Below are 23,145 nucleotides of genomic sequence, written 5' to 3' on the forward strand. Positions count from 1 at the left end.
TAAAATAGTCAACAGTTTAGGAGTGAGTAGGAAGTTGTGGGGAGATATTCCCTCCTGTTCCAACATTACTGGATAAGCTGTGTAGCAGAGCTCTGCTGTTTTAAAATGTTTAACCCAGCTTATTTTACTGACAGGCTAAAAAACATTTACATGAGCAGCTCTGTTGGGAAGTATAAAGGGCTGCAACCTTTAGTGGGGTGATGATGCCGAACAGGTGGCACAGCATTGCTGGATAATACAATCTGATATCACAACTGTTTGTGAAGTGCACATTTCTTCACCACCACATAATCCTTCTCCTGAACTGCTCTTTAAACGTCAGCAAAGGCCTCTCATTAATTCAGCCTGACAGTTTGATTACAGCATTTTAACAGCTTCTGAAAAATAATTCAGTTACTGAAGTGGTAAACTCGCTGTCTTGGCAGTGGAGATAAAGTGCTGCCTCCCAGCCGGAGAGGCAGAGCTAATCCTGGAATTCCTGATCCATCTCTGTGCATGGTCACCAATAGTTTAAATGTATGGCATTTCCTCTCCATGTAAATATGTGCAAAGTCCACTTTCTTGGTCAGTAAAATTCTTGAAATAATGTGCTTCCCACACGTGAAGATTTTTACATGTTGCAGACCTTCCTCTGAGTTTCAAATCTGCTTTAGTTGAAAGAAATAGCAAGTATTAATTATTGCCTGTAGAAGGAGCTGAGAGTCAGGAGTGAAGAATTTCAGTGTGGTAGGGTGGGATGGGGCTTCTGGAACTCAGAAGTGCATTTAGTGGGGAAAATATGGAAGTGGTGCTTCAGAGATGAACTGTGATTTCAGAACACTTGGAGATAATTTTAACAGCATGGCACTTGTTAATATTGCCATTTTGTGCTATGTGGAAATATGTAGCAAACAGTAACCTAGATCTGTAAGTCTGAGCAAAAGTGTCTTCTGCTTAGGTTTTCTTGAATTTTTTCCCTACCTAAAATTGTGTCATTCTTCCTTCAAGATCACCTTAAGAGGGTCTAAAATGCTCTCCATGCCTATCCATGACTGCCAATTGTCCTAAGCCTGTTTTTCCCCCGTCTTTCTTTGAATCTGCTCTTGCATTCAATGGTAATAAAAATGAGATATTTAAGCAGATGCAGAGGAAGTGTTAACTAAAATATAGATATGTTTTATGCAGTGAAATAAATGTACAGTAAATTTCTTCAGTGTCAGTCCATAATTTGACCAGACAGCTGTAAATCCAGTGAGATGGGAGTGTCCAGAGCATTTTAATTTTCAACTGACTGACCTGTTTGGCTCAACACTTGAAAATAAGGTATTTGAAGGGTGAAAAAAAATGCATTTAACATAGTACTACATTTTCTCCACAGACTCTGACACATCTCTGGAACCTGCAATGACAAGTCGGAACAGTAGCCATGCAGAGAAAACTGGTGAAATGTCCTCAAAGCAGTCAACACCAAAAGTGCAGGTCCAACGATCTGTCTCCCAAGAAACCATCACTATTCATTTCTCTGCATTTGGGAAGGAGGAAGAAGAGGAGGAAGAGGAGTTTAAGGAGTTTCTTGATGAGGAACTAGATGACCAAAGCATTGTAACAGCACTTGAAGCCAAGGAAGACCTCTGCTTTGAGCATCCCGGCCATGACCTTTCTGGTCCAGCTACCTCGCTTAACGTGGCCAACTCTGCATCACTGCTGTCCTCATCACCTGCAGTTCTGCCAACTGCAGAGACTGTGACGCTCTTGGATTCTCCTTCTGCATCCCGAGTGTTCAGTGCAGTGCCACTAGTCCTGTCTCCATCGTCACACTCATGTCACACAGTTGACGTATCAGGTGCATCTGTGGCGTACCAGGTGGGATCTGTGGAACAGAAATCCAACCTGTCGTCTTCCCCATCCTCATCCCCTTCCAAATCTACTGGGTCATCCACAATTTCTAGTTCCAGGCCTTTTAAGGGGTTAGTCAAGTCCCTTTCAACAGATGTGGAACCCAAAGAACCCACCCCACCGATGCGACATAGACAGTTAATGAAAACCTTGGTGAAATCTCTGTCTACAGACACTTCTAAACAAGAGTCTGAAGCTGTGTCTTACAGGCCACCTGACTCGAAACTGAACTTGCATCTGTTCAAACAGTTCACTCAGCCTCGAGCTACAAGTGGTGATTCTAAAACTGCCCCCTCCTCTCCATTAACATCCCCCTCTGACACTCGTTCCTTTTTTAAAGTACCTGAAATGGAGGCTAAAATTGAAGATACTAAAAGACGCCTTTCTGAGGTAATGTATGAGCCTCTTCAGCTGCTCAGTAAAATAATGGGTGATGAAAGTAGTAGCCACAGGCCCAAAGCCTTATCTTCAAGTGCTTCAGAACTCTCAAACCTTTCCAGTTTGAATGGCCATTTGGAAAGCAATAACAACTACAGCATTAAGGAGGAGGAGTGTGACTCGGAAGGGGACATCTCTGGAGGTGACTCTGTGAGTAAAAGTGATCAGTCAAAGGCTGCTGAGGAACATGGAAAAGACACAGAGACCCCAAGCTCTCAGTCTTCAAGCACAAAGGACGTGAGTTCGAAACCTTCACTCGTACTTGAAAAATGTTCGTTGTCTGCACTAGTGAGCAGGGAGGATGAGGAGTTTTGTGAACTGTATTCTGAGGACTTTCTCTTGCTAGAGGATGAAAGCAAAACTGATAAACCTGCTGAAACCGTGGTGGATCCCGAGATGACTGAGGAAACTGTCACTGTGCTCAGTAGTGAGGATGAAAACAATCTGGATGTGCAACAGCCTAAACCACCGTTGAAAACTTTGTATGTCTTAACACTGTTAGTCTATGCTTATTTAATTATCCCTCTCCCTGGCTACTTAAGTGGACTCTTACTTGGAATGGCCCTTGGATTTATGGTAGCTGTTTGTGTGATTTGGCTTGTTACTCCACGTACTCATGAATATCTCAAATTTCATAAAAGTATGAAAAAGCGATGGAATGCAGGAGCTCTAGACATCAAAGAACCTGACATACTGAAGGTGAGGTCCTGGCATTTTGTGTGTATTTGTCTGCATTATTTTGGGTAGAAGGAATAAACTGCATTTATTCTGAGGGTGCAAATGAGCTGAATTATCCCTATTTGTAAATACAGTTTCGTTTTAGGGTTAGGTGGCTTTGGCAGGGGCACAAATCATTTAGTATCTGAGAATATATAAGATTTCAGTGTCTTTAAGGATTAGTAGAAAATGGAATTTCTTCAAAAGTAAAAGGGCAAGTGGTTTTGCTGAGAGATTTGAAATTATCCATCTGAATTACTGAGAGCAAGTAGTGTCAGAGTTTAGTGTGTAAAAGAACATTTGTTCTCAAAGCTGCATTTTGGGAGATGTATTTTGTTTCTGGGATATTTTACTGTCTAGGCAGTAATTTGTCTTGTCTGTTCAGTCTAAGCAGAGTCAGAAGCGTTGTGTTCAAGTGCAGCATAGAGAGTTGGAGAGCATATGGAATTCTCAAACATGAGCTAATTAGGATGGGAGGAGGAATTACAGCTCAGCAAAACATGTGCCTGAGAGCTGGGTTTTAAATGAAGCTCTTAGAAAATTTGTTCTCCCTCCTCTTTGCCCTTCCCCATCTCCACTTCTTGTTCAGATCATGCAAGTTCACATGTCTGGCTGTCTGTCCAGCTGTGATCCACCACTCAGTTCCTTCAGTGGCTTTGGGCTTGTTGTCCCTGCCCTGCCTCTCCTAACTCCATCTGTGATGAATTAATATTTTCCCAATTGCAGAATTCTGAGCAGTAAAGCACCTGCTGGTTTCTCATGTGCTCCAGAAGCATTTCAGAGTGATAGTGGTACAACCTTCACTTCATATCACTTGCTTAGCAGAGTATTTGTGTAAATACTAAATTGAGCTTTCTGAAGATGCATCTCCAGCTGTGTAACAGCACAAAGGTTGCAGGAATTTAAATTCAGCCAGTATTGGGTATATGCTGTAGAATCTATAGTGTATTGATAGCTAATTTCATGTATCTTTGGGTAAACTGAAAAGTTAGAGAAATTGAATACAAAATGCAACTTTTTCTGAATAGAGGCACCAATTGCATGTCCAGCCCTTGTGCTCCCTTGGTGTTCCCTTTTTTCCTTGAATGATAGGAGTTGTGGTCTTTATTTGCTGTTGTGAATGCAGTCTGGGCACTCCTGGCTGCTCAGTTGATTTACCTGCTGCTCACGTGGACAAATCTTGACGAGCTTTCAGTTCTGTCCTTGTTAGTTGGGTGCTGAGACCCTGCGTATAAATTTGCCTCAATCCTTGGAAGCTGGTGAAGATCCTGATGTTCATTATTGGCTGGTGTTCAGCTGTCTCTGAGGTGTTGCTGTTAGTCAGGAACCTTTAAACTGTATATTTTAATGCTTTTATCCAGGAGATACATTTTGTGAGAATGGCTGTAGGCAAGGAATGAACAGTGTGGAGAAGTCTGTATGAATGGAGATTAATGTTTTTTATGACCTGACAAGTATATCTTGTGCTCATTAACACTCAAAGTAACTGTCTTCAGTATGTAAATGTTTCAGGATTTTAAAACCCAGCTCAGTGCCCATATTGTAGTGGAACATAATGTAATGTGATTTAGCAGATTGCAAGTTATTATTCCCACTTCATACAAGTATTTTCTATTTGCATCTGTCAAAATGAGTACTGGACAGTTTAGATCCTCTGAGAAAAGGAGGTAAAGACTTAATCTGTAGCAAAACTCAGGCAAATATAGGAAAAGGAAACTTGATGCTCTTGCATAAAGATGTTTTCTTCAGAACTTGTTGGTCTTGTATTCTGGCCTGGCCTGCTGTCATGCAGTTATGATAAATGCTCTGAGTAAGATCCCTTTATGGGGCTCAAGGAGTTGGGATTCTGCCAAACTGCTGTCAAGCTATTTTTGTCCCAAGTATGTGTGCATTCTCCCCCATGTAAATAATGCTGGAGAAGTTTGCATTTCCCAAGTTTCAAAAACTAGTGGAAAATTCCCCTCAGCAATTGCTGAAATACTTGAACGTTGTTATTGTCTCCCACAAAATTCTTCCTTGGCAATGGGGAAAAAATAAATGACTGTGGTGCTGGTTAGTGTGTGTTTCTGTAGAGTTCTGTGCTTCCTTCATGGCCTTGGGTTTGGGGGAGAACATCCCCCCAGCCAGAAAATGCACAAACCCCCTGCATCTTCGCTGCATGTTTTCTTATCTGCTTATTCTTAGTCTTCAGTTCTCTGGTTTCCTTTTCCTTTTTTTTTTTTTCTGCCCACATATTTTTTTCTCCTTTAATCCATTAGTCTTTCCTAACATCCTTCTTGGCCTTTCAAGTGTGCATTCCCTTGTGTTGCGCCGGCTGATACGAAAGGTTTTAAGTAACAGCTAAAAGGGGAATGATAGATTTACCCTTTCCATTAGAAAGAACTTTTAGGAGAACACAGTGGCAGTGCCTGCTGGAGAAATGGAGCTTTTTGAGCCACAGCTCTGCAGAAAGAGGAGGTTTTATATCAGCAGCTGTTCCTGAGTACCATCCAAGGGATCTCATGTTCGACAGTGGCCTCTGACAGATAAATGTGTTTTCCAGTAAAGGTGATGGTTGCTTCTCCCACCTCAGATCTTGCCTTTAGATTCCCTGTCAATAAAGCTCAAAAAGTGCATTACCTTTTTCCTCATTTATCAAGCAAAACACTATTGCAGCATTGTAAAATAGTGGTAACGTGAGGGATACGAATAGAATTAGTGTGATTTGAGTGATGATTGTATCATTTAATAAGAATGAACTTTAATCTGTTAAAATCACTAAGAAGCTTCGGGGACAGTTTTCATTCAGATTTGGAACTGTGTTGTGGAAGTGGCTTTTGCTGATTCTTTTATTTATGTCTTTGAGAATATCATAAGTAATGATTTTAAGTTACTTTTCCTTGCAGACTTGGTCTGTGCCCCAAACCCTCTGGGTCCTTCCTAAGGATCTTTTGCAGTTCCCCCCATCAGCGAGTGCTGACCTTTACAAACGGAGATCACAGGATCAGTGTAAATGCCCAGCAGCTGCAGAGCAGCACATGACTATGGTCATTGTCCTCCCTGAATTACTGAATTTCTTATTTTAACAACTTCACCAGCACAAAAAAGACCCATCATACAGTCACTCCTCTCCTACACAAGGAAATCCTTTGTTGTTTCAGTAGTTTGGGGGAAATTTATCAATTGTTAGCGCGTTATGGTAACATAACTTCTCTGTTTGGGTGCATTGCAAAATGATTTCCGTGGGCTGGGAATCTTTTGTTGCAGTTTGTTTTTGCAAAAAGAGGGGCGGAGGTGTTTCTGCTAAAGTTGTTCTTGAAATGCTGGAACTTTGTAATGACTCTTAGGGTTTCTTGGATAACCTTCTCAGTGTTTTTTAAGCTAAATGAAAGAATTTACAAAACTGAAGATCACTGACATGAGAGGGCAGGTGGTGTCATTACCCCCTGTAACACTTAGATAAAATTTCTGCAGCTGCCACACATTTTCAGATTTAGTAATAGAGTGAAGAATCTGCACTTGGTGAAGTATTAACATTTCACTCTCAGCAGTGCAGTGTTTCTCTGTAACAAAATAACTTGAATGTCCAGTACAAAAAAGAAATTTCCTTAGAAATTAGGAAACTAAAATTTTACGTACAAGGAGGGTTTGTAGTAATGCAATTTCTCTTTCATCCTGACTGTTGTCTGAAAATAAAACATTAAATATTTGAATCTAAACTTCTGTATCTCTTGGGTTTTGGGCTATGTCTCAAATCCATGAAGCAGCCAGTCTCCTTGTGCAGAAATCACTGTGTAGGTTGCTGGTTTAAGCAGTAAATGTATTTATCTTGTGTGGGTTCTAGGTTTTGTTCAGTACCTTTGACAGCCAGAAATCATTGTTGAAAGTCTTGGTGAGGTTCTCCAGTTGCTGATAAGGTGGTGGTTGTGCTGTGAGAAGCATTTGCACTTCTCTTGGGTGGCTGTGAACAGCGAGCAGGGGAGGTGGCACCACAGGCTGTGAGGGTTGTGAGTTTGGCACATTGTACAGCTAATCCACTTGTTTGAAGAGGAAAGCCCAGGCACATGGTAGGGATCAGAAAAGCAGGAGGGATTATTACTCCTTACTATGGCACATGGCAGTTGAGAGAATGATGTGTTGGAAAACTCCAGCCAGTTCCATGTCAAGCAGGACATTAAAGGAACATCATGTTTTGGGTTCCACACGTACCCCAGAGTTTCCAACCCCCCTCCTGAATAATATCACAGCTTATTGGAGTTAGGAAAAGGGCTCGTGGCTAAGCCTCCTACAGAGATCCACTTTCCAAGGAGCCCTTTCTCCCTGTGCCAGCTGGTGTGGTGTTTGGCTGAACTGCCTTGCAGAAGGAGGCAATAAACTTCTGAGGCAGCAAACGTCCATCTGTACATTTGCCCATCTGCAGGCTCCAGACCGCGGTGTCTGAGCTAGGAATAGCTCAGAGTTCTGATCCGGGGGCAGGTGGGAGTTGCTCCAAAGATCTGGGGGCCATATGGATATTCCAGCTCCACACAGAGTGAACGGCTCGTGATGGCTTTGGGCAACTCATGTGATGTCCTTGTGCTTCACTAAGTCCAGCTGGAGTTCCTGGCTGAAAATTAATTGCTGTCTGCTCAAAGATGTCTTGGCTTAATAATTTCTAGGAAGGAGACGGGATGTGCTCAAAAATGCATTGTCCCTGCTGTGCAGAGCTTGGTGGCTTATAGAAACCTCTGCCTTGTGCATTCTGCTTCCTGTATGGTAGTGGTATAGAACCCAGTGTAAGCAAAAAACCCAAACATAAAGCTGCTTCAAAGAGTATACCCTGATTTTTGTTAATAAAAGAGGTAATCTGCTTTGGAGCTGAGCAAAGATGAATGACTTAATCTTTCCTGAACATAAAAGAAATGCTAATTTATCTAGGTTTTTCAGGGTTTGTAGTGAAACTGGAGCTAGATGGTGGAGTAAGCAAAACACAGATAGCACTGTTACTATGGCACCTAAGAAAGTGTGTGCTGTCTGCTGTAAGGAATTATGGCACTGAAGAAAATGAGCATTCAAATAAATTTTACATTTCTGTGGGTGGGTGGAAACTTTAATAATTTGAAATGTGGCAGTAATCTCTGGGTTGTTTTGCATAAGATAGTTACAACTTATTGTTTTGAGGAATACTGGGGTGCTCATTCAGCTCTCCCTACTTTCCCCACTGTGCTCAACCAGGTGTTGGTAAAGGTGCCATTTTACTTGCTGTTGACATTGATGAATGTTGAGTGTGCTGAATTTAAGGTTCTGATGTGCAGGTAGAAGCAATTATCAAAGCATGTTGTGTGGCAGGTTAGGAGAAGGGAAACTTCTCTCCCTTGAATGACTGTTGTCTTCTGCCCCATTTATCATCTTGCATTTCTGTAATCAGATGTCAGAGACAGGAGTAACATCCTGGTCAGAGCCAGCACTTACAGGCCTGTTCCAGCAGGGCTGGCTGGTTTGTTTGCTCTTTCTTTCATTGCACAGAAATTAATTGAATTTAATCCACATGTGAGACTCCTGTGTTGTAGCGGGGCCGTTACACAACAGGTTAAAGGATCATCCAACAGTGATGGTGCATGAAAGCAAACTCCATTGTGGTCTTCCACTGAGCCCTTAATTGTGGGTGATTGAAATGTCAGAGCTGCCTGTAAGCAGACAGACTGTTTGCTCTGCCTTGGCTGTTGGTGATTAGGATGTCTGTGCTTGCTGGGAGCTGCACAGCCCTCCTGTGCCTCCCTGGTGGCTCTTCCCAGCATCCTGCACATCCCACTGTGGTTCATGGGGATGAGGTGAGAGCACCCTGTGCTACATATACAAAACAATTGTGTGCTTGACACACCGTCCTCATCTCATGCTCTGTCAGGTCGGTGCCACCTCATTTGGGGCATTTACCGCCTCGTTCTGTTCCTGCAGTAAGTGAAATAACTTCGGCAAAAGCTTGGATAAGAATTTAAAATTTTTATGTACATGCTGTCCTTGGTTTTCCAACAGCTTAAAAGCCTGTTAACAAGTGTTTTCTTCTCTAGGGATGGATGAATGAGATTTATAATTATGATCCAGAAACATACCATGCCACGTTGACTCACTCTGTGTACGTGAGGCTCGAGGGAAGCACCTTGCGACTCTCCAAACCCAATAAAAACATTTCTAGAAGAGCTCTGTACAATGAGCCAAAGCCTGACGTCACCTATGTCAGCCAGAAGATTTATGAACTGACAGAGAGCAGGGTGAGTGTGCCTTATTTATACCTGATTTTAGCAAAGAACACTTTGCAACCTCTTTTTAACCTTGAAATTTTTTTTCTGCTCCTCTATTTTCATGTTCTGTCGTTACGTAAACAAAACTGTTGTCGTGACTAACTTGCAAAAGGTTGGGCTGGGGAGGGAGATGGAGCAGGATTTAGAAAAAAGCCCATATTTACACAATAAGGGAAAAGCATGGTTTTTCTCTGTCAGTTCAGAGCAGAAGGTAACTCATGGGAGCTCAGAGACTCGTTCCCCACACACGAGATTACTGCAGGACTGTTCTGAGGGTTACACCAAAATTCATCATCTTTGGTGGTTGTCTCTATCCCAAGGCAGCTCAGACAACATTTGCTTTTCACTCAGTGGGGGAACCATACATTGTATGGGAATGTGAAAGGGGAGAGCAAGAGGTGGCTGGAAAGCCATGACTTGCTGTAGGTACCCCCTGTGCAGGGAAGGAGATGGGGATTTTTGCAGTTGGAACATCAACAGTAATGCTGGGGCAGTTTCCCTACGTGTTGTTTGCCTCCCTCAAATCTGTGAAGAGTTGCCACATGAAGTTGATTCCATTGGCATTGTATTAAGTAATACATCAATAGCTCATTATTAACAGAATAGATTTTCTTAATGTGCTGCATCAATCGAGGGCCTTGGCAGTGCAGATGTGGGAGGAAACCAGGCTTCAGTTGAGTGTGGAAGGGAAAGGGACAGAGGGACCATGGTGACAGTGAGGGAAACCTCCCTCCATTCCCTTGAGTCCATATGGGAAAGGACTCCTAATGCTCAATTTCATGAGATGAACCTGAAAAGCTGAGTTTAAAACACAGTTTAGACTCTCATTATCTACCCCGTGCTCACAGAAACAAGGTTCTTGGTTTTTCTGGTTTTTCTCTGTATCTATGAGAATAAGATCTCCTCAATGAAAACAGAGTTTCTAATCCACATGATTGTATAAGCTGCTCAAATGGCCTTTGTTTTAATTCCAAGGCCATGGCTGTCACCAAAGACCTGGTGATAGCAGTGGGTTGGACATCCACCAGCAATGCTGTATCAGGTAAACCCAGCAGATCCAGTATGGGATCTATATCTCTTGCATTCCTGTGTGAGTATCAAAACATAGAGGATACAACTGAAAAAAAAAAAAAGTTAATTTAACCCTTTCGTTTATCCTTCAGATTTCCCTGGTTCCCAAGAGTCTGGCACGGAAACGAATTTGGAATAAGAAATACCCGATTTGCATTGAACTCGCTAAACAGGAGGATTTCATGGCCAAGGCCCAGACTGAGAAGGAGAACGCAGAGGAAAAGTCTTCTGCTGAAAAAGTGGACTCAAACAGTGAAGAATCCAAGAAACCTCAGGATGGGGCAAAGTGCAGTAGCCAAAAGGATCAAGTGCTTTATCTCTTTGGGAGGACAGGCAGGGAGAAGGAGGAGTGGTTCCGCAGGTTCCTCCTCGCCTCGAGGCTGAGGTCTGAAGCGAAGAAGCCACCGAGTCTGTGTGCGAGCAAGTCAGGTACTCACATTTTGTGTTCTGGTATAAGAGTCTGTTAAAAGGAACAACCCAAAGTTATGTTTTGGTGAACCACAGTGATCTTTTCAGGCAAGTAATACCCAGGACACTCCTCTGCTCCTTATCTTGGCCTCTCATTCCCACCTTCCCACCTTGCCTTTTCCTCTCTTGGCTGTATATTTGGCTGTATGCCTTCAACTGTTACTATTTTTAAACTATTTTATATGAATGCACTATTTTTCAGTGACTGTAATAACTCCTGTAGTATTTGTAAGGATGAATTGTTCAAACTACTTTTTTCTCATCAACATTTGCACTATTAGACTCATCTCTTACTACCCATCTTTCCTCCTCCATCCTTCCTTCCACTCTAATCCCCTGTAAATGATAAAGAGCTTTCTCATGGATTAGTGTCACAAGAAAACACATTTTTTTGTTTATGAAGTCCTGCACTAATATATCTATCTATCTGAATATATATATATATAAACCACCAAATGTGTTAGTCTATAGTATTGATCAAATGTTTGAAAAATTAATTTAAAACCATCCTCTGATATAATTTTAAACCTGAATGACTCATACTTTTCTGTCTTTCTTCTCTGAGAAGCTTTTAAAAAATTAGTTAACATCATTATTTCTGGCATATAACTTCTTGAAATGCAAATGCAAAATTAAGGGCTAATTAAAATTCTAATAGTTACATGCTTTTGATAGTACTTTTAATTGTAACAGCCTATAATTAGATTAGGAAAAAAAAGTTTAGTCATAGGTACATTTTAATCACCTGACTTTTATTTTAGGCATTCCCAGCAGGGCTGTTGGGAATTCTACCATGTGTTGTACATATGTGAGTGTCCATATTTAAATATGCTATTGATCAGCTGACTCCTCCAGTCCCACATCTTGCTGAGTGCTGAATCATCCCAAGGATTGGCTCCTTTGGGTTTAGGACCACCTGAGCATACAGGAGTGGGATTTACTTTGAGCCTTCAAAATGAGAAAGCACTACTCTGAATGTTGGGGGTTTTTTCAGAATAAATTAAATCTGCAAAACAACTTAATTCCTTTAGTGTTTGATCCTACACTCTGCTGTATGGCTGTCAGATTTATTCTCTGTTAAATGGGTATTATTCCTCTTAATTTAGGGATCCTGGCAGCACACAGCAGAGCTGACAGTCAGCCCGGAGCTCTCACGCACAGCCGGAGCAGCAGCAAGGGGAATGCAGAGGAAATCACTGCCCAGCCCAAGCACAAGGACCTGACTGGCAACGTGAGGCAGAAAATGCTCCTGGACTACAACATTTATATGGCAAAGTGTGTTCCACAGGAAAAGAAAAGCCCTTCAGGTAGCCCAGTGCTCAGTGCAGACAGCAGCCCTACAGCTGTGAAAAAGGTAATGCTTGTCCTCCAGAGGATACACCAGTAACAATGTCTGCAGCTCCTACTAATCCCTTGGCCTCCTGGAGTGCAGTTGAATCACTCTCAGTAAACAGAACCTTAATATTCAGTACAACACTCTTAATAAATGGGTCCTTAATGTTAAGTCTGATCACCATTCATTTAAAAATGTAATTCCTCTCATGCATCTTGGTTTCCAGACTTTCATACAATGTCCAGAAAGGAGCAGGAGGCCGTGGCATAGCATACAAATAAACACAACTTGTGGTCCCCCAGGAAAACAAATATTCTAGACCCCAACAGCCCCTGAAGCAGTGAGGAATTCTCTGCTGGATGTGGCACGTGTCAGAAATCCTTCTATAAATAGATGAGCAGAGCTGGCAGGAAAACCTGCGTCACAGCAGAACCTCCTCACCCAGCAGTTCTGGCAGCAGGAGGCTGCAGCCTTGGGGAGCAGGCACTGCCAAGAAATGATGTTCAGAACTGTAGCATCTACCTGCCTGTCTTAGAAAGCACTGCTTTTCTGCTGGCTTCGGGAGCTCTGCCTGGAATAATGAAAGGTGGTGAATTCCTCTGTCGCTGCAGGCACTTGAGAGACATTCAATGTGTTGTGTTTTCTTTCATGGAAACCTCCTGGGTTTAATGCAATACATGGTAGTGTGTGCACACACCCAAAGTTATTTCAGCTTCCTTTGCTCCTGTGTGTGTAGGCAGTGATGCAGCATCTGAATGTGTAATATTATAATATTTCCAGGTGTTTCGAGATGGTTCTCAAGTAAACCAAGACATAATCCTCTTAGATTGTAAACAAAACCTTTAATGCAGCAGAGGGAACAATAGTCTCCTGAATCCTGTTTACAAACATTGAAAGGCAGAGTGTGTTTCCCTGCACTGTGTTTGTTTATCGTCTGTTTGTGATGTTTCTGAACTGGATTTAAGGATGTAAGATGGGGTCTTGCTTTCCAATTTTTTGATAAATCAAAGGAAGAGTAGAGATCTGACTGGGAAGAGAGAGTATCTCTGCTGCAGACACATTTATAAGTCTGCCTGCTCTGGGTTTATCTGCTTTTTCTGCCAGGGGTTAAATTACATACAGCTTTCTCATTTCATTGCCAGAGGTCAATCTATATCTGTGTGGTCTCGTTCCCTCTGCTGCATGTCAGGACGATGACAGGCCCGTGGCAGCACAGCTGATGTGTTTGTAAAGCTCCTCTCTCTGCTGAGCATTTTGTGTTCTGAGCTGACCTGGGCTCCAACACTGAACTTCCAGTGTAAAACAGGCCTTTTCTGCCCTTAGTTTATAGAATTTATAGGGCTCAATAACTTGCTCTGTGTTTTCCAGTTGCCAGATGCCCATGAGGAAGCTGAAGAGGAAGAACAGGAGGCTTGGGTGAATGCTCTGCTTGGAAGAATATTTTGGGATTTTTTAGGAGAAAAGTATTGGTCTGATCTCGTGTCAAAGAAGATCCAAATGAAATTAAGCAAAATAAAGGTACCTAATCTGGAGATTTGCCCTACACACTCCTTGTGAGAGAAATGAAACAAACAGTCTTTGAGTTTTAAAACAGTACAAGAAAGACTTACTTCACGCTTACATGTAAAAGACAAGTAAATAAATGTGATGCAGAATTCCAGTTCAGTCTCACATGGATCTCAGCATGTTAACTTGGCTGCTTCACTTTGAAATGAGCTACAGCTGGATGAACTATTTGTGTCTGTCGGGTTTTTATGTGAAAGGTAGAAGTATTATTGTATGTACTTCAGGGATAAATAGAACTGCTTATAAATGATGAAACCTGCTTTGGGAAATAGGAGATTGCTTTTAAGGTGGAGGAGATAAGGGCACCACAGTTCCAGTGTGTTCCTGTGTACCTCAGACATGCCCTGCTTGCAGGACAGGTCAGTGGCAGTAACAGTCATGGGAAGAGCTGTGTGTGGAGTGCCAGGATGCAGCTTCCATGAGCTGCACGAGCTCAGAAGGTGCTTTAGAGTGACTCCTGTGCCTTCCCCTTGCATTCTGTAACCCTTCTGAGCAGCAGAAGGTAATCACAGGCCTGTTCAGCTCCTGGTATTTGGGGAGGAGTTTGCCTGTTCCTAAAGGCAAAGGAAGATGTTTTTCTTGCTGACAAAAGCTCTGGAATGTAGCTGCCAGCACCAGCTGTGAGATAGTGTTGCTTGTGCTTTAGGAACTGAGCAGTAACCCAATTCTACCTTGTTCCTACTGTTGTGACAGCAGGAGACCCAAACACCTCACTGGAAACATTTTCAGTGGAAAGACTGGAAATGGATATATTTTAATGGGTTAAAGCACTGTCTGTTTACAGAAGATAGATTTCCCATGAATTAGAAATTTAAGTAAATAACTACCCAAACCATCATGATTCTGTGCCTCTGTTATTCCAAGACTGTGATACAGATTTACAAGTCAATGTGCTGGGAAAGAATTTGTCAAAAATAAAAAGTGGCCGAGACGTTGATACAACTGCAACGATAAAATACGTGCCTGAATTTAAAATTCAAAGAAGTCTTTGTTTTTTATTCACAGTGAAATAGGATTTACGCTTCGTTCTGGAGCTTTTTACATGCTTTGACTAAAAAGCATGCTGGAGGTTTAAGGTCAGCATTCGAACTTCAGTATAGTTTTAAAAGCATTCCAAGTTCAGATGCCGAATCTCTCCCTAAATTATTTTGAAACTGATAACTGTGAAATTCTAGAATTGGAAGAAATATGTGCAGTTATGTGTGTTCTTTCACTGGTGGCACTTCAGCTCAGTCCATTCCTTTAAGTTTTCCTTTCCTCTCTCAGGAAATGAATGTTTGGTTCCATAACATGTATTTGATTTTTGATCTCCTGTCCTTTCAGCTGCCCTACTTCATGAATGAGCTGACTCTGACTGAGCTGGACATGGGGATAGCAGTGCCCAAGATCCTTCAGGCCTTCAAACCTTCTATTGATCACAGAGGTAAAATACAAGCTTCCTTTTCTGGTTTTGCCAGGTTCCTGCCTTTTTACCTGTGGAGAACAGGATTTTGCTCTGGTTATCTTGTGGATGTTTTAATTAGAGGAAAATACATTTAATAAGAGCTGAGGAGATACTGAGGGGTCTCTGTGAGGCTTGGTCTAAAGTAATTCTGTAGCTATGGAAGTGTGATCATGTCTTTCCATAGGCAATAACTACTGAACTAAACTAAAATTTGCATGCAACAGAGATGCTGACACATATCTGATCCTCTGCCATGGACTGCAGAGAGCATTGCACATCTTGAGACAGACCTGATTCTGTACCATAGCACAAAACAGGTTTAGCTCCCTGAGAGAAGTTCCCCTGTTCTGAAAACAGGGATTCAGAAAATATAATAACTTGGAAAACAAGAATACAGTGTTGCTTTGAAAATAGACTTCAAAATATAGCATCATTTTATGTCCTTACTATTAAATATGGATTCTTTTTAAAGCTGAATCACTTTCATATTGCTGCTTTATGAATCATAACTGTTTGTTTTCTGTTCTTTCTCGCTTGCATATGGTCACAGGAGTATATTTGAGGATCCTCATGTCACTTAAGTAGTCTCACAAGACAGAAAAACTTGGGATAATGCTTTTTAGCTTTAAAAGTATTTATTCCACATACTGAGGAGAGCTAGATGCTGTCTTTTCTCTAAGACATAATCAGAGCGCTTTTTAATTTTAAATTGTGTCTGATTTTCTCCACTCAAGGTGCAGAAATTTCTAATTGGCATAAAGGGAAATACTTCCTTGGAGTACCTGTTGTGGTGCAGCTGTGGATTGCATGGCAAGCAGCTTATTTTTGTTTTAAACTGCTCTTTCAGCTCTTAAGTGAAGTTACCAAGATAATTTCTAAATGGGACTAAAACCAATAAATTGGTAGTGAGATGGTAAGGGTTTAATGAAGATACTTGGTACAAGTGTTAAAACCCTCTGGAGAGGCTCTAAATTGCAGACCAGCAATGAGCCAAACTTCAAGTCTCAGTAGCATATTTGGAACAATAACAAACATGGACAGAGCAAAGTTTGAGTAGATAATGAGCTCTGTGCCACTCAGATCTGACTGAAGGCGTGGGGTGAGTGAGCACTAACCTTTCCCTCAGAAAACTGAGAACAAAACAGACTTTGGGGAATTACTAAAATCCTCTTGGCCATGCATAACATTAGTTATGTATCCAAAAGCTATTGTTTGCCCTTATCTCCTTGAGACGTGCAAGTCTTTGGGGAAAAGCTTTATCTATAAAACACGGGGTACTTTGCTCTCAACTTCTGGAAAGTGTGTTTGCCACTGAGCTTTATAAACAAAGCATGTTTGAAAAGAGCAAAGTGTTTTTTGTTGTCACGAGGAAGAAAATGTGTCTTTTTAAGAGAAATGAAAACTGAATAGATGGAATAAGCTGGAGTGCAATCAGTATTTAGGGAACTAACACATATTGCTGCTTCTTGTCATATGCTCCCTGCGTGGGACAGCAGGTTCTCCAAGTACTGATGAAATCCTCCTGTGTTCCCAGCAGCAAAGTGACTTCACTGTTGGTACAAATTTTATTTTGTGTTACAGAACAAAACACGTTTTAAACTTGTTACATTTGTGATGCTTGCCAAGTGGTTTCATGGTTTCTTTTTAAACCAGCCTTCTTTTCAGGCTTCTTGTCAGAGTGTTTCCCCTTTGCCTGGATTTAAACATTTCTTGAATTCCTTTCTCTGTTCTCATAACTGCAGTTGTAACCAAAGGCTGGAATTCTAAATCATGAGATGGGATTTAGGAGACTTGGCTTCGATTAATTGCTGAAAGAGCAATGAGATCAATTAACTCCTTCAGTTTGTTGTTCACTTAAATTGTGACAAGGAAGTATTTATGGGAGAATTGCTAATTCTTGTAACTTCTTCCACCCTGTTGGGTGACATGTGAACTCTTAGTTTCTAAGAGCTTGCAGTGAATAATTACTGAAATAACTTGTTGTGTAATTATACTTAAAAGGACTTAAATAAGGGTATGATAATTGGAAATGGTTGTTTTCATAAGGATAAATGCATTTGTTGGTAAGTTGACCTATGATAAACCACTTGGTTTATTGGGGAATATGGGGGGAAAAAGCCCTGAAATTTCAGGGTAGTATCCAGAATGAACATTTCTAAGGTTTTTGGGTTTTTTAAGTGTTTGAGACATTCAGTCATTTGAGGTGTTTTTGAGCCATTTGAGCCTTTTGTGAGGCTTTAAAATACAGTTACTAATTGTGAAGTGATTTGTTGCATCCAGAGGTTTTTTTTTAACCCGTGCTTGATTACAAGGAAAATATTTTTTATTATATGGCTTCTCTAAGTAACTCCATTTGTTAGCAGGCAATGTTAGAAAAAAAATCTTGTTTGTGTTAATACAGTCCTATTTGGGTGACAGCATATGCTGTAGCATTACTGTAATTCTTTCAAGGCTAGGGAACCAGAAAATTCTGAATAAATTGTACCATCTGCCCAACTCTTCACTCCCTCTCCCTCCTCTCCCTCCCCTTTTCCCTCTGGAAAATGCGTATGAACGTTTTCTGGCCAGAAGGAATTTTCCCTCTCAGTAATGGCATCCTTTGCTTAATTTGATCTACTGTTAAAACAACATTGATGACTGAATTGTGCCGACTCATTGATTATCCAAAAGGTCTGTTTAGCTGGTTTTCCTTGTTTCTCATGATCTTACTGCTGCTTTGTCATTGTAAAGAGAAAAAATATATATATAAGCTTGTGTTTGAGTTGTTGTGTTTGGTTTTAGAACAGTGTTAGAAAAACTGTGTGAGGGGAAAAAAGTGATTTGGGTTAGTAAAGCACCAGCTTGCCTTCATCCTGCTTCCAGCATGGAACCTCACAGGGGGTCAATGACCTGGCCTTTGGGAGCTGCCTGTATTTCTGTAAACAGAAATGGTGGGATTAGGGACAGTGCTGTTTTTCTGACATGTTTTTGCAGAAAACAGTAGTTCTTTAACTAATAAAATGTGACTTTTACAGATGAATCAAACCCAAAGAGTAATTTTCATTAATTGCTTCTGAATAAGTAAATGAAAGTAGAAGGTGTCAGTGGTTGATGTGCCAGGTACTGGTTTTGTGCAGCTGCAATGTCTGGAAAAGGAAGATGCATAATCTGTGTTTATTGGCATCTGATTTCTAGTATCTGAATCACAAATACCTCCAGCTTTGTTTAGTCCATGGGGCTGCAGGGGGTCACTCAAGAGACAGGACCTAATCTTGCAGCTATTCCCAAGACAATTCTTTTGGTGAATATTCTGCACAACAATAGGATTTAATGTAATATTGCACATCTAGAGTTGTCAAAGTAATGACCCTGTTTGTTGTGAGTAATGAAAGAATGCCTGTAGCTCAGTTACTGAGGGAACCTTGTCATACTCCTTCAATCCACCATTGGAAAAACAAGAGGCAGCAGGTTGTGATGTGACACAAGCAATATTGCTCTGGGATTTCAAGTTGTGCTTTGTTTGGACAGCGTCAGTAGAGGAGTGTCCCCATTACTGTATGGCTTGGAGCAATGCTGTAAATAGTTTTGAAGTGAATCCCTGATTGTATTCTGTGTTCTTTATCTCATTTCAGATCTCTTAAGCAGTTTAGGTGTGTGTAAATCACACTCCTTCTTTTTAGATTGCTGTTTTTCAGGGTGGCTTTGATTTACATCTGACTTTGTTCCATGAGCTTAATATGAAGAGAAAGCTTGCTTTGTGATTGTTCTTAAAGTGACATCTTTGTGTTGTTTATTTTAGGACTGTGGGTTGATTTGGAAATGTCCTACAATGGATCTTTTCTAATGACCCTGGAGACCAAGATGAACTTGACCAAACTTGGTAAAGAGCCTCTTGGTGAAGCCCTTAAAGTTGGTGAGATCGGCAGAGAAGGGTAAGGGATGGCAGTGATGGAATCAAGCTGGAGCTTTCATTGTGAAAAAGTGGGATTTTCCTTGTGTCTGAGCAGCTCTGGCTCTGCAATAGATTGAAAGGAGCTGGGGGGGTTTCATACACATGAGTGTAGAACATCGCCTTTCTGTGCAGCTTTAATGTTTGATTATTGCACCGTTGATAATCATCTTAATAAAAGGCTTTTGTGATACAACTGTTTTTTTATATATTTTAGTAGGATTTTAAATGTGCAGCAACTAAAATTTAGGTTTGTCTTAGGCTTGATTTGGGGTCTTAGACAGTAAAGCTTGAATACTGGAGATACACACATGCAGAAATGGAGGTAGACACGTGTAACAGGCTGCTACAGCATGGCACAGCTACAGCTGTAAACCATGGAGGAGTAAACAATGGGGAAGGTAAATAGGCTGTAATTGTTAAGAAGAGACTTTTTCAATAGCTTTATTGCACCATGGGAGTAATCACACCACTGCTTTAGTCTCTATTTTTCCTCATAGCCCACTTCTATTTCCCTGCTATGTCTAAGTGAAATGCCTTATGTAGATAAACTAATTAAGAACCACTATACAGTAACTTACCTCTCTTGTATTTGTGCCTTCCCTCTCATTTTTGTGATGTTGTTGGAATTTTTGAGTGTCATCAATCTGTCCATTTGTATTAACCTGGTGAGTGACACCTGTCAGATATCCCTCCCATCAGGAGTGTTCATTCTTTTTGTGCTGGGTTCTCTTTGTACTTAAGAAATCTGCACTCCCTGGAGAGTAGGTGGTCTCTGATTTAGTGTGCACAAATCGAGAAAATAGTCTCTAAATCTGGCCATTTGTTTAGCTATTAATAAAATGTGGTCTTTCACAATGAAGATACTGGATGCTTTGTATGCTCATGTCATAGCTCCAACCATTTATTCTGAGATATCTTGAGGTAATACTTACAGCAACCCTATATTTCAGTGCAGTCATGACAAGAAAATAAATGTGAAAAAAAACTAATGGCTGAATGATCTCATACACTGGTGGTAGAAATTCAGAGGATTTAAAATCGACCCAGATTCCTATTGTCACTGCTTGAAATAAATATTTCTGAATTTACATCAGTATAACTGGTAGGTGCAAATTTTTCAAAATCCCTTTAATCCTGCCCCCCCCCAAAAAAAAAAAAACCGGGGGATGGATAAGGAAATGTCTGTACAAATCAAATTCTTACTTTCCTTCCCCCATCCCTTCAGGATTTTCTTTGTGCATTTTCATATCTACTCAGTGCAGAAATGGCCTCAGAAATAATTAGTGAACGCATTGATTTCATATTTAAAAACCAGTTTGCTGCTGGCTGAGCAATGGGCCCCCAGCAAGGCAGATGGAAGTGCCTGTAGCCAAGCAACCGATTGCTTGGAGGTATCAGCATTAACTGCTCTGCTCCCTGCTCGGGGCTGGGATGTTTCAAACCTCAGGGCCAGGTACCAGCTTTACATAAAGAGCAGCCTAATGTATTCTAGTTTAAATGAGGGGTTTTTGATAGGTTTTTTCCCTTCAATACAGTGGATACTATAAAAAAATAAGCAACGACTGAGAAGTACAGAACAGTTTGATTCTCATCCGTGCTTTCCATTGTGTTAGCTAATTTTAATTTTACTGCCTTTTTTAATTATCAGTTGGCAGTTGCTGTGACAAACTGTTCTGCATGTGTTTGCATCCATGATCATGTTGTAAGTGAGGAATGTTGGTTGCTGACACTCATTTGTGTCCCTCGAGAGCCCAGAACAAACCATCTCTTGAGAGGCAGTAACCACAAATTGGTGTAAGAGAGGCACCCAAGAGGGAGGGGGGAAACAGCTCTGGGCTTTAACTGTCCATGGATGTTGTCAGTGTAAAGGGAGACAAACGGGTCTGTGTTGCACTTACTGTTTGAAACAGAAGTGAGACATCCTGAGATAAGTTTGATAATGCCCTCTCAAGAAAATAGAGCTCTCAGAGAGGGTGGGAAACTATTTAATTGCCAGTTTTATAAAACTAATACAGCACAGGTTCTGTCATACAGGAGATGAGGCAAACTCAGGCAGGTTAACCCAAATTTACCACAGCTTCTCACCCCATCAGTCCTTTTGGCTGTGTTGGACCACATAAAAACAAGCTGACAAATGGCAATTCATAAAATATTGTGCAATCTGCACGGGAACAATACTGTAGCTCCAAAGTGGGTTTATTCTGCCAATGTTTGTGTCCATATAAATGGTCCATTGTATGCAGAGAGCCCCTGAAATCTCACTCAAGCTTATTTATTGTTGCTTTGTTTAATGCAAGGAAATCCTGAGGTCTGAGCCGGTGCTGGTGAGGCACCTTTAACTAGGAAATAAAACACCTTGTTTAAGGTGACACCTTTGAGAGCCCTGAGAATGCTCTGGGCATGCTTTGAGCTGGGTGGTACAGCCTGCACAGGAAAGTGAAGCGAGGTCACACCCTGGTAGAAAACGTGTAGTTTGAGTCTGACCTAAAAACGTGATTTTCTCCCTGAGAACCAGCTCCAGGGTTGCTATTTGGGCCAGTGACAGGAACCATCCACCACCCCCCAGTCCCTGGGGAGGTGGCTCAGTTTGGTGTGTGCCTTCACTCTCTGCAGGTACAAAATGCAGCTCTGGGTAAGAAGAGGTTTACAGTTCTGATTCCATACCCTGGGTAGGAAATTCTGCAGTGTAGAGAGGTCCTGGGGTTATTCTCCAGTTGGGAAGGAGTCCTGTGCACTGGGAGCTGCATTGAGCTGTCCTTTTTCATTAGGACTTCATGCAGCAACCACCAGTTTGTTCTGTGTACAGAATATCAGGCAGTAGCCTCAGTCCATGCCCTGTGTGAGGTTATTAAATGCTTCAAATACACTTCCAAGAACACACACATGCACACAAAGAAAGAAGACACAGCTATAAACTGTATTCTGAACATGCTGTAGAGAATTACAGTGCTGGGTATAGTCCCCAGGGCTAAAGCCATATGCTTTTGAAGCTTGTGTTGTGTAACTGTTTTAGGCTCTTGCTTTCAGTAGAGATCTGTTCATACTGAAGTGTGTCCACTGTATCCTTCCCTCATTTTAATCCGTTTAAAAGATTTGAAATTTTTCCTGTGATTGTACCTAAATTCTTCCACAGGTTTAAGTCTAGGAATTAGTTACTACCGAGTGGTATTTTGTACCCTAAGAGCTGCCCTTGTTTGATTTTATTACTTTACTTTTCCCCCATGGCATTCAAAGGTTGTTTTACCTGTCCAGCCTCCGTTCTGCTCAACCCATGGAAAGCCACGAGCAGCAGCAGAGATGCTTTCAATTCTAAATTGGAATTTTTTTTCCGAATTATTTTTTTCAAATAATAATTATTTCAAATAATCTCCACATTTGATTTGAATATGTAGAACAGCCACCACCCTGCCAACCTCTTTCATGCAGGATTATCTTCCACTGGGGAAAACAGATTTTCTGGTTCGAATGTAGTTCTGCCAGCCTGGCTTCAGAGTGGTTTTGGTTTTGTTCTTTCAGATAGTGCTTACAAAAAAGAGGAGGGGATAGTTCAGAGTCGTGTAATGTCAGCCAAAGCTGTACAGGATGAAAAGCTATTTCAGGATATTACATTTGACCTGGGAATTGCATTGTTTCAGTTTCAGGCCAAGGGCGTATTGTCTTGCAGACAGTGATGAGGAATCCTCCAGCGCCGGCTCTTCAGAGGAAGATGATGCTCCTGAGCCAGCAGGAGAGAAGCAGATGACTCCAGGAGCAGAAGGGTGAGCTCTTTAATCCTTCCCTCCCCCACAGACCCTATACCTTGCTCAATCCTGGAGTGCTCTGTGCCCCACAGAGTGTGAGGATATCCCTGCAGGGAAGCAAACACAACTGCAGAGCAAAGAGCAGCAGTGGAGCCACGTGCTGCCAACAAAGGGAGCTGCTGTGCTGAGTGCTGTGCTGTGCTGGGAGCACTGCTCACTGCCCAGGGACCTGTCCTGGAAGCACTGCTCACTGCCCAGGGACCTGTCCTGGGAGCACTGCTCACTGCCCAGGGACCTGTCCTGGG

The 23,145-nt window shown here is 41.6% G+C and overlaps 1 protein-coding gene across 4 annotated transcripts in view; it reads left to right on the forward strand.

Moving 5' to 3' along the window:
* TEX2 (testis expressed 2) overlaps window positions 1-23,145 on the forward strand; it is a 46,178-nt gene that overhangs the window by 17,829 nt on the left and 5,204 nt on the right. For all 4 annotated transcript variants that reach the window (XM_017811938.1, XM_017811937.1, XM_017811940.1 and 1 more), the window contains exons 2-9: window positions 1,358-3,012; window positions 9,057-9,257; window positions 10,451-10,787; window positions 11,933-12,180; window positions 13,528-13,677; window positions 15,049-15,148; window positions 18,948-19,080; window positions 22,736-22,858. In XM_017811938.1, coding sequence (XP_017667427.1) covers window positions 1,384-3,012; window positions 9,057-9,257; window positions 10,451-10,787; window positions 11,933-12,180; window positions 13,528-13,677; window positions 15,049-15,148; window positions 18,948-19,080; window positions 22,736-22,858 — 2,921 coding nt within the window. In that variant the 5' untranslated portion in view covers window positions 1,358-1,383. The remainder of the gene's footprint in view (window positions 1-1,357; window positions 3,013-9,056; window positions 9,258-10,450; window positions 10,788-11,932; window positions 12,181-13,527; window positions 13,678-15,048; window positions 15,149-18,947; window positions 19,081-22,735; window positions 22,859-23,145) is intronic.

Source organism: Lepidothrix coronata, unplaced genomic scaffold (assembly GCF_001604755.1).
Source record: "Lepidothrix coronata isolate B3197 unplaced genomic scaffold, Lepidothrix_coronata-1.0 Scaffold34, whole genome shotgun sequence".
In the NCBI taxonomy this organism is placed as follows: domain Eukaryota; kingdom Metazoa; phylum Chordata; class Aves; order Passeriformes; family Pipridae; genus Lepidothrix; species Lepidothrix coronata.